The sequence below is a fragment of the Heterodontus francisci genome, chromosome 18 (assembly GCF_036365525.1).
Source record: "Heterodontus francisci isolate sHetFra1 chromosome 18, sHetFra1.hap1, whole genome shotgun sequence".
Classification (NCBI taxonomy): domain Eukaryota; kingdom Metazoa; phylum Chordata; class Chondrichthyes; order Heterodontiformes; family Heterodontidae; genus Heterodontus; species Heterodontus francisci.
The window spans coordinates 65292238-65304453 of NC_090388.1; the positions used below are offsets into that span (position 1 = coordinate 65292238).

The window sequence follows — 12216 nt, forward strand, 5'->3', positions numbered from 1 at the left end:
GGCAAAAGGCTCGAATTAGTTTTTTCCAGGAAGGATGAAAACCAACATGTTAATAAGAAAATTGAATGGTAGCAATGCTGGGAAATTGAGTACTTTTCTATTTTGGGTACCTATTATAAGCATGAAGTACTTGTAGGTTAGACATGGACTTGGTTAAGAAGTGATGCTTTCTCTATTCTTCCCAGCAAAATGTCTTCAACAGAACTTCAGAAGATTATACGGGGAGGAAGCAATATAAGTTTCCATGTCCTTCTCATTGGAATATACCTTCTTCTAGATCAAAGTTTGCTAGCATTATCTATTAATGGACAAAAACTAGAAATCAGCTAACAAATGAACTATCGTTATCATCAAGTTCAACATGTTAGAATATGGTGATGTTTGTTTAATGACTTAACAGCTACTTTCAGTGATAATGAAATATTCAAAGACAAACTCTCATTGAATTTATTGAATGGTTTGTAACAATTCTTACTCAGTCAGATGTTTCTTTATCTAGTCACAATTTAAAAAGTAGGTGCCAATGTATCATATAGATAAGGTTAGGTATTATAACACATACCTGTTGACTGGTGCTAAATTTATTACAATTCGGGTGGGTTTCGAAGGATCTATTTCCAGTTCTGTCTTTTCAAAATGGTCAATTTGAACTTTGGTCCAAACTGGATTTTCCTGTAGATGTCTGATGGCCCTCCAATCAACTGCTGGCAGAATCAGGGAGGAGTTTGAGGATTCAAGCAATTGCTGGTAAAAAAATATAATCCACTAATCAGATTCAGAGAACAAACTTCACAGATCCATTTGCCTGTAAAGGAGAACATTAAAACACCTGCTAATATACAAAACCTCACTGAGAAAAAAGTATATTTCTTACATATTTTATTTCACTTCGGAGTATAATTTTCTCTACTTGTTTGTGGAACTAGAAATACAGAGACTAAACAGACATTCCTTTATTCCTCTGCATCTCAGTTTTGCTCCTAGTCTAAGGTAGGTGTAAGGAAAGTAATGAAATAAACCTAGCTTGTTCATATCTGGAAAGGCCTCTGTTAAGAAACTTGGAGAGAAAGTACAAAGAATGAAGAACAAAGAACAGTAAAGCACAGGAACAGGCCATTCAGCCCTCCAAGCCTGCGCCGATCTTGATGCCTGCCTAAACTAAAACCTTCTGCACTTCCGAGGTCCGTATCCCTCTATTCCCATCCTATTCATGTATTTGTCAAGATGCCTCTTAAACGTCTCTATGGTACCTGCTTCCACCACCTCCCCCGGCAACAAGTTCCAGGCACTCACCACCCTCTGTATAAAGAACTTGCCTTGCACATCCCCTCTAAACTTTGCCCCTCTCACCTTAAACCTATGTCCCCTAGTAACTGACTCTTCCACCCTGGGAAAAAGCTTCTGACTATCCACTCTGTCCATGCCGCTTACAACTTTGCAAACCTCTATCATGTCGCCCCTCCACCTCCGTCGTTCCAGTGAAAACAATCCGAGTTTATCCAACCTCTCCTCATAACTAATGCCCTCCAGACCAGGCAACATCCTGGTAAACCTCTTCTGTACCCTCTCCAAAGCCTCCACGTCCTACTGGTAGTGTGGTGACCAGAATTGCATGCAATATTCTAAGTGTGGCCTAACTAAAGTTCTGTACAGCTGCAGCATGACTTGCCTATTTTTATACTCTATGCCCCGACCGATGAAGGCAAGCATGCCGAATGCCTTCTTGACTACCTTATCCACCTGCGTTGTCACTTTCAGTGACCTGTGGACATGTATGCACAGATCTCTCTGCTTGTCAATACTCCTAAGGGTTCTGCCATTTACTGTATAGTTCCCACCTGCATTAGACCTTCCAAAATGCATTACCTCATATTTGTCCGAATTAAACGCCATCTGCCATTTCTCCGCCCAAGTCTCCAACCGATCTATATCCTGCTGTGTCCTCTGACAATCCTCATCACTATCTGCAACTCCACCAAACTTTGTGTCGTCCGCAAACTTACTAATCAGACCAGCTACATTTTCCTCCAAATCATTTATATATAATACAAACAGCAAAGGTCCCAGCACCGATCCCTGCAGAACACCACTAGTCACATCCCTCCATTCAGAAAAGCACCCTTCCACTGCTACCCTCTGTCTTCTATAACCGAGCCAGTTCTGTATCCATCTTGCCAGCTCACCTCTGATCTCGTGTGACTTTACCTTTTGTACCAGTCTGCCATGAGGGACCTTGTCAAAGGCTTTACTGAAGTCCATATAGACAACATCCACTGCCCTTCCTTCATCAATCATCTTCGTCACTTCCTCAAAAAACTCAATCAAGTTAGTGAGACACGACCTCCCCTTAACAAAACCATGCTGCCTCTCACTAATAAGTTCATTTGTTTCCAAATGGGAGTAAATCCTCTCTAATAATTTCCCTACCACTGACGTAAGGCTCACCGGCCTATAATTTCCTGGATTATCCTTGCTACCCTTCTTAAACAAAGGAACAACATTGGCTATTCTTCAATCCTCTGGGACCTCACCTGTAGCCAATGAGGATACAAAGATTTCTGTCAAGGCCCCAGCAATTTCTTCCCTTGCCTCCCTCAGTATTCTGGGGTAGATCCCATCAGGCCCTGGGGATTTATCTACCTTAATGCTTTGCAAGACGCCCAACACCACCTCCTTTATGATAACGACAAGACCCAGACTATCTACACTCCCTTCCCTAGACTCATCATCCACCAAGTCCTTCTCCTTGGTGAATACTGATGCAAAGTACTCATTTAGCACCTCGCCCATTTCCTCTGGCTCCACACATAGATTCCCTCCTCTGTCCTTCAGTGGGGCCAACCCTTTCCCTGGCTACCCTCTTGCTCTTTATATACGTATAAAAAGCCTTGGGATTCTCCTTAATCCTGTTTGCCAATGACTTTTCATGACCCCTTTTAGCCCTCCTGACTCCTTGCTTAACTTCCTTCCTACTTTCTTTATATTCCTCAAGGGCTTCGTCTGTTCCCAGCCTTCGAGCCTTTACGAATGCTTTCTTTTTCTTTTTGACTCGGCTCACACTATCCCTCGTTATCCAAGGTTCCCGAAACTTGCCAAACTTATCCTTCTTCCTCACAGGAACATGCCGGTCCTGGACTCTAATCAACTGACGTTTGAAGGACTCCTACATGTCAGATGTTGATTTACCCTCAAACAGCTGCCCCCAATCTAAATTCTTCAGTTCCTGCCTAATATTGTTATAATTAACCCCAATTTAGCACCCTCACCCGAGGACTACTCTTATCCTTATCCACAAGTACCTCAAAACTTACGGAATTATGGTCACCCTACTGAAACTTCGACCACCTGGCCGGGCTCATTCCCCAATACCAGGTCCAGTACGGCCCCATCCCTAGTTGGACTATTTACATATTGTTTCAAGAAGCCCTCCTGGATGCTCCTCACAAATTCTGCCCCATCCAAGCCCCTAGCAGTAAGTGAGTCCCAGTCAATCTAGGGAAAGTTAAAATCACCCACCACTACAACCCTGTTACCTTTACATCTTTCCTAAATCTGTCTACATATCTGCTCCTCTACCTCCCGCTGGCTGTTGGGAGGCCTGTAGTAAACCCCCAACATCGTGACTGCACCCTTCCTATTTCTGAGCTCCACCCATATTGCCTCGTTGCATGACCCCTCCGAGGTGTCCTTCCGCAGTACAGCTGTGATATTCTCCTTAACCAGTAATGCAACTCCCCCACCCCTTTTACATTCCTCTCTATCCTGCCTGAAGCTTCTAAATGCCGGAACATTTAGATGCCAATCCTGTCCTTCCCTCAACCAAATCTCTGTAATAGCAACAACATCATAGTTCCAAGCACTAATCCAAGCTCTAAGTTCATCTGCCTTACCTGTTATACTTCTCGCAATGAAACAAATGCACTTCAGTCCACATGTCCCGCTGTGCTCAGCAGCACCTCCCTGCCTTCTCTTCCTCGTAGTCTTACTGGCCTTATTTACTAGCTCCCCCTCAGTTATTTCACCTGCTGTCCTACTGCTCTGGTTCCCACCCCCCTGCCACACTAATTTAAACCCTCCCGAGTGACGCTAGCAAACCTCACAGCCAGGATATTTGTGCCCCTCCAGTTTAGATGCAACCCGTCCTTCTTGTACAGGTCCCACCCGTCCCTGAAGAGATCCCAATGATCCAGATATCTGAAACCCTCCCTCCTACACCAGCTGTTTAGCCACGTGTTTAGGTGCACTATCTTCCTATTTCTAGCCTCACTGGCATGTGGCACAGGGAGTAATCCCAAGATTACAACCCTAGAGATCCTGTCTTTTAACTTTCTACCTAACTCCCTGAACTCCCCCTGCAGGACCTCCTCACTCTTCCTGCCTATGTCATTGGTACCGATGCGTACTACAACCTCTGGCTGTTCACCCTCCCCCTTCAGAATGCCCTCTGTCCATTCAGAGACATCCTTGACCCTGGCACCAGGGAGGCAACATACCATCCTGGAGTCTCTTTCACGTCCACAGAAGTGCCTATCTGTGCCCCTGACTATACAGTCCCCTCTAACTATTGCTCATCTACGCTTTGTCCCTCCCTGCTGAACAACTGTGCCAGCCATGGTGCCACTGCTCTGGCTGCTGCTGTTGTTTTCCCCTGATAGGCCATCCCCCTCAACAGTATCCAAAACGGTATACTTGTTAGAGAGGGAGAAAGCCACAGGGGATTCCTGCACTGACTGCCTGCCCCTTCGAGCGGTCACCCATCTATCTGCCTGCACCTTGGGTGTAACCACTTCTCTAAAACTCCTGTCTATGATGCTTTCTGCCACCTGCATGCTCCTAAGTGCATCCAGTTGCTGCTCCAACCGATCCATGTGGTCTGTGAGGAGCTGCAACTGGGTACATTTCCTGAAAAAAAGAAAGCAGGATACAGGGAACTGATAAAAGATCACTGCGAGCAGCTAAAATGACCACTGCAATTTGCATCTAAATACCTTGCATTCCAAGCTATCTAGGTGGAGACGATGGTCTGGTGCGTCCTCATCCAGAACAATGGTGAGAATATTAAAATAGATTACCTGGTCCTGCCTTCATTAACAAAACATTAAAGGCAATCTTGGAACATTAACATTGGTGGAGATGATCCATTCAAAGGGTAATCCTGGAACAATTGGACCCTGAGAGATTGGAATTCTTAGGCATGATCCAATTAATTTGCAAAAGAGAAAATACACTGGACTATCATGTGACACTCTCTCTATCTGTGTGAAACTTGAAGCCCCTTCTCACTACAGACAGACAAGCACCTGAGTTTAACCCATGCAGGACCCAGCTGGGGTCTCTCCCTCTCTCTCTCTCAAAGTTCGAACCTTGCCTGCTGGCTGCAAATCATCCAAACCTATCATTGTTGCAGACAGAGACCCCATGAAGAAAACCATCTGCAAATCCATCTCCAAGAAAACCCTGAACCAAGTGGCCACCTCTACCAACCAGAAACTTCAGGTCCACTGAATTCATCCAGAAGACAACTGAATTACCGGACTCCACAGACTATATATTCTTTTTTATTGTTCCTGACTCTAATCCAACCAATCTATTTTTCTTCATTCTGTAACCTTTTTGCATGTGTGATTCTCATGTGTGCGTGTGCGTGTGCGTGTGCGTTGTGTATGTGTGTGAAAGTTGGAGCATAGTTTACCATTTTACTTAGATTGGGTTTTTGGTTTTAAGTACTATAATCTAACCTCTTTCTTGTTTAAACTCAAGAAAACCTGTCCATTTTTTTTTTATGATCATAACACATTGTCATGGACTTGTATTACTTTTTTCTACCCGGATTTTAAAAAAATGTGTGTGCGCCTGTTAAAAAAGTGCACCTTCTAGAAATCTGGAGACACAGTATACCACAGCTTCATTTTTGGTTACCCTGAGCAACAGCAGGTCATATGGTAAGATGTGTCCATTTTGACTGTGTGTGGAGCTGGCAGGAACCAGCTGAAACTAGTTAGTTCTCAGAGACTTTCCAGTGAGGAACTGAAGAGAAAAGGAGTTGTTTTATTCTCTCTCAAGAAAAATTTCTACAAAGCTATGAGCCAAGTTAATTCCCTGAGTAAGGAAGAAAAGCTTTTCTTTTGCAACAAATTATTTGTATTACTGTGCTCATCGTTGAAAGAACTGTTTACTGCTACTGAAACCGAACTGTTTGCCTATCAAGAACAGAGTATTTTCATCAAATCCAGATAAAGACTTTGAGTGAACTTTAATTATTTTCACATCAGAAGACCTCATTCACTGGGAACATAAAACACAAAAAAATTACTTATTTGTTTTATTCTTAACAGACAGCTAATCTTAAAAACTACACGCTGAAAAAACAGTTAATTGTTATTTTTGAATGTATGAGTGGGAATGTGGGAGTTAAATTAAATTGAGAAGTTATAAGGTCTTTAGACAGAGGTTTATCTTAATAGTGTTTAAGATTTGTTTTTTTTAAATAAATAGTTAATTTGTTGTTTAACGATGCCTGGTTTTGTCTGTTTCATTCTGGGGATAATAGAGTGTTTAATTTGGCTGTTTTTCCAATTTTGGTAAAAATTTATAATATGCTGCAAACTGTGGAGTGACAGGACTGAATTAACAGTGTGTTGCTCCCACCACAGCCCAAACAACATAAAGGGTTAAAAAAAACACTCTATTGGTAAGCATATCCACTGTTTAAAAGAAATAAACCCTGTTGTAGTAAAACATGGAGAGGGACAAGAGGGGAGACTTTCGATCCCTCTTCACCCGATAGTAATTAGGAAACATCTAAACTAGAAAAGTGTAAAGTGAGGAGAGGGAAGCATGAGATGGAAGAAAACTAATAGGATAAATGGTTGCAATGGGGAGGTGATGTTAAGAAACTAAGTATACTGAATAAAGAAGGACCTCATAGTAGGATTAATATAATATTGACAAAGTTAAGCGGTTACAATAAAAATGCACATATCACAAGCAAGTTACTGGAGCTTGAAGACAAAGTATTAGGAAAGATATATAATGGATACATGGTTCAAGGCTGAAGATGGACATCTGCTTCAAATGCTGATTTAAAATGTTTAGAAAAACTTAAGGGCTGGTAGCTCTGTTAATACAAGAAGATCTGGGAATAATTAAATAAATCATACAAAGTATTTGAACAGAAACACATATGGCAGACTCTCATCAGGGGAAACCAGCAGAGCAGAGGAGAGTGTTTCTTTGAGCAGCTTATGTCTGCTTTACAATTATGATGACATGAACAGATTTAAGGATTAGGAAAGAAAAAATGTGCAAATATGTTGCAAATAAGAGACAGCCAGCACAGATTTGTTAAAGGCAAATTGTGTCTGACTAAATTCTGATTGAATTCTTGGATGAAGTAACAGGGAGGGTAAATAAAAGTAGAGCAATAGATGCAGATATGGACTTTCAAAAGGCGTTTGATAAAGTACCATGGAACACATATTTGCAAAATAGAAGCTCATGGAGTTAAAGGTAACTTGGGTACGTAATTGGCTACAGGATGGGGGACAGACAGTAGTGGTGATGAATGTCTTTATTTAACTGGAGAGAAGTATGAAGTGGAATCCCCCAAGGATCAGTATTAGGACAATTATTTTACTTGTTATATATAAATGACCTGGACGTGGGTATAGAGATTACAACTACAAAGTTTGTAGATAATATAAAACTTGGCAAGGTAGTAAATAGTGAGGAGGATAGTAGCAGACATCAGAAGGGCATAAAAAGAATGGTGGAAATGGGCAGAAAAATGATGGATGTCAGAACCTCTCCAGGGGGCGGCCTGCAGCTGCTGCTGAACACAAGCAGGCAGGAGGATGGCCTCTAAGGCCAGCTGGAGCATTGGCCCCCATTCCCCCTCCACCACGGTCTGTTGCCCGGAGGCTGCGTCCAGGCAGTTAAACTGTCCCCTACCACCTGTGGGGACCTGGAGGCTGACTCGAAAATCAAAACAGCCTCCATTAACAGATCTTAATAGACCTTTAAGTGCTGCAAGCCACCGCTCCATTCCACCCCCGAGAAAGTGGCCTGGGGGAAGGATGGAGCCCTATGGTTCTATATTTTCACATCTTACCATCTGCTTTTAAATAGTTTCACAGTCCAAGTATTACAGCATTCATTTTAATAATGTTTTACAGAAAATAAGAAAAAAAACATTATGTAAGTTCACAGCAGTGCCTTTACCCTGCTGTTTTTAGTGATAACTACACTGAATTATAAGTATGGTCAAAATCTGATGTGACTGAGATGAGGAGACATTTCTTCTCTCAAAGGGTTATGAATTCTCTACTGCAGAAAGCTGTGGATGCTCAGTCGTTAAGTATATTCAAGACAGAGTTTGATAGATTTTTGGGTACTAAGGGAATTAAAGGATTTGAGGATAGTATGGCAAGATGGAGTTGAGGTAGAAGATCAGCCATGATCTTGTTGAATGGCAATGCAAGCTTGAAGGGCCAAATGACCTACTCCAGATCATATTTCCTATGTTCTTGTGTCTTAAATCATTTATTACAGACATGCACAGTGTCCACACCTGGGGGCTCATTTCCTTTACATCCAAAATGTTCAAGTTTTTCCTTAATTTCTTGCATATTAAGACTGGACAGAAAATATACAGCATTAAACATGTGAATGTCATTAATTCACAACCATTAGAACTAATGAGTATAATATATCAACAGCAGTTCATTGTAAAGAACAAATCAGAATGTTATTTCCTCCAGTAGGTAAAATTGGACAAATATCTTTGAAGAGAAACAAATCATCGATTACAACTGTCAGGTTTGCAGGAAGGGGAACCATGATTTTTTTCTGGTCTTGAGATTTTTTATTTTTCCATATTTCCTTGAAGGTTAAACCTTGGGATTGATATGTTAGTTTACTCTATAAATGGAATAAATAAGTCAAAATACCACATTAAAACAGCAAGTTCCAACATAAGCTAAATTCATTAAAAGTTATGCTGTCAGTGTTATTGGATTTCTTGCATTTGCATGTTTTTCCATTATACTTCTACTATTTCAGATGATTGTTTTTTCGCCATTAGCATAATTGGATTTGTGCATCACAAATTCAATTGCAGTAAAATTGCTGCCAGCCCAGATTCTGATTGTCGATTATTACATTTTTATAAAAAATAGAAAAAGTTTTCTTCCTCTTTGTTTCCCCTTCAAGAAGAGTCATTTTGACATGAAGGAGGGTCCTAGTCTGTAGGTCAATCCCATTAAAAGCTGTCAGGTAAATTCTATTAGGGATGAACAACTGAAAACCCCTTCAGTAGTATTAGTGAGCAGTTTCTGCAGGAAAACACCTTTGACCACCGGTCCATCAGGCAGTGGTCTGCACCGAATGTCCTCAAGGCCCTATGGGAAAAGGAGACGGGGGTTCCTGTCGGATGGTTCCCCGAGCAGACCGCCAAAGTCATTTGGCGGAATGCCTCATCACCAGAACTTTCAAACAAGCACCAAGATGTAGCTTGGCTGGTGGTGAGAAGGGCCCTCCCCGTCAGATCCTTCCTGCACGCCCGAAGTCTCGCCCCCTCCGCGCAATGCCCCTGCGGTGGCTGTGGTGGGGAAGAGACGGTTGTCCACCTCCTCCTGGAATGTGTCTTTGCAAAGCAGGTGTGGAAAGAGATGCAGTGGTTTTTGTCGAGGTTCATCCCAAGCAGCTCTGTAACACAGGAGTCTGTGCTCTACGGGCTGTTCCCAGGGACGCACACCGAGACAAACATCAACTGCTGCTGGAGGACTATCAATTCGGTGAAAGACGCCCTTTGGTCTGCCCGAAACTTGCTGGTCTTCCAGCGCAAAGAGTTGTCCACCACCGAATGTTGCAGACTGGCACATTCCAAGGTCCAGGACGACATGCTGAGGGACGCACTAAAGCTTGGGGCAGCCGCAGCAAAGGCTCAATGGGGAAAGACCACAGTGTAAGGTCCCCCCACCAAGCTGAACTGAGGGGCTGGATCCATGGGAAACCCCTCGAACTGTATCGGGAAAATTTTCATTTGCTGTAAATGTAAAACTGTAATTGACATGACAAATGTGAAATGGAAGGGTTGTGAAGCAACTCATGACTGTATTGAAGGAAACTGATCTCCCTTGCAATGTTTGTATTTTTTGGTGCTGTTTGAAACTGTTTGGCAATGTAATTTTTCACAGATTTTTATAAATAAAGTATATTTTGGAAATAAAAAAATAAAAAAAAATTAAAAAAGTAGTTATTAGTGAGCAAGTATCTTTGCCTTTCCCCTTCTTTTCCATATGCCATAAGGAGCTGTTTTAATTGGCATAATGCCATTTTGTGACATTTTGCAAGCTTTTTTCATTTCTCTGCATGTAAAAAGGTCACCCTAAAATGAAGACTTCAGTCACATCTCATTACACAACTGAACTCAATCTAAGGAAAGTTGTCCCCAGTTATCTGTACTGCCAATATCAGGAATATCCCTTTTGCCAGAGAAGCTGATTTAATTGTTTGTGATAGGTTAGACAGTTAACTGATAGAGCATTCAGCAGTTTATGAATAATCTCTTCAGTCATTTGCAACTTATGTTTAAACATAGATTAATTGTGAGAAGTCAATCATCTTATCTTGTGCTGTCAGTGACATCTGGTTTTAGTGGTTTGAACATTACAATCAGGTCACAGCAGCATACAATAACTCTTATTATTCTTTAAAAAGAGTTTTATTCTGATTTGAGTATGTTCTTCAGGAGTCCTCGTAGACAATAGTTTGAGACCCAAGTAGTTAATGCATGCTAACAAGAATTATTAACAGCAAGGTAATCTGCTGTAGTGTTTCAGTCAATTAGATGTGCAGTGATTTCTTGTTTGCATGTGTACAGAATAGTCCAAATCTCACTTGTTTGCAAAGCAATTCACTTACTTAGGTTTTTAAAAATCCACCTATTTCATTGTTTTACTTGAAAAATAAAGGTAGCTCCATTGTGCTTCAAATCAGCCTCACTCTTACTGATCAAGAATCTCACTCACAACATTGCCCTGATGTTGAGTGCATATACTTTGAGTAAGGAACAATGAGCAATTCCCTGAATCCTTGGTTACATGCATTAGTCTAAGTATACAAAATACTGGCCTGCAGAAGTTGCTGTATGGTGCACTATTAGACCTCACTGGTATCTAAAGATTTTTTTAATGGAATTTTAAAAAAATTGAAGAGAGTTACAGAATGGTTGAGACTCTTGTAATTGTAATTCTGAGCAGTGACAGGTGTCAGCCTTGGCTCAGTGGTGGCACTCCTCAGTCAGATGCTTATGGATTCAAGGTTCACTCAACAGACTTGAGCATATAATCCAAGCTGACCCATCACTATAGTGTTCCACGCTATAGATGCTGTCTTTTGGAATGAGAAGTTAAATCAAGGTCCACCTGTACTCTCAGATAGATATGAAAGATCACATGGCACTATTCAAAGAAGAGCAGGGGATTTGTCCCAAGTGTCCCAGCTAATATTGTTTGCTCAACCAACATCACCAAAAGTAGGTTATCAGCTCATTTATCTCATTGCTGTTTGTGCATTTTTTGCTGTGTGCAAATTAGCTCATGTATTTCCCCACATCACAACAATGACTCCCCTTCAAAAGTACCTCACTAGCTGTGAAGTAATTTGGGATACTGTTGAGAAAGGTCTCCATAAATGCATATTCTTCTTTTCAGGGCCAGCAGAAGCGCAGTGGAGGTCTATTCCAATGCTCTCCTGTCCAGCCTCCCATCTTCCATACTACATAAACTTAGGCCGGAATTTTACGTTGGGCAGAAGGTCCCGCCCACTGGCCAAAAAGTCGGTGGCGAGCTGGCCTCTGCTGGGCCTGGAGAACCAGGCCCAGATTTTTCGCTCCTAGGGCCCTTAAATGGCCTTGGCGGGACCTCCACCTGCTTGAGGCAGGAGGTCCCACCTAATGTAGCTGCCAGCCAATCAGCGGGCCAGCAGCTCATAGTCCCAGCAGAGGGAGTGGTGACCACTGATGGAACTACACCCAGCTATCAGAAGCAAGAAGAAGGACCGCCCCAGAACTCGGGTAAGTATTTAGGGCCTCACCGGGGACAATCAGCCGGGCACTGGCAAGGCAAGTGGGGTTGGTTGGGAGTGTTGTGCATTGGGGGCAGATGGGGCTTCAGGGGTGGCCCTTCGTGGGGCACAGGGGATGCCTGATCAGGA

General features: G+C 42.3%; 1 protein-coding gene across 1 annotated transcript in view; it reads right to left on the reverse strand.

The window, feature by feature from the left end:
• Window positions 1–12216, reverse strand: part of LOC137379878 (V-type proton ATPase subunit S1-like) — a 78372-nt gene that overhangs the window by 33786 nt on the left and 32370 nt on the right. Inside the window, exon 4 of the mRNA XM_068051278.1 lies at window positions 563–744. Within this exon, the coding sequence (XP_067907379.1) occupies window positions 563–744 (182 nt within the window). The remainder of the gene's footprint in view (window positions 1–562; window positions 745–12216) is intronic.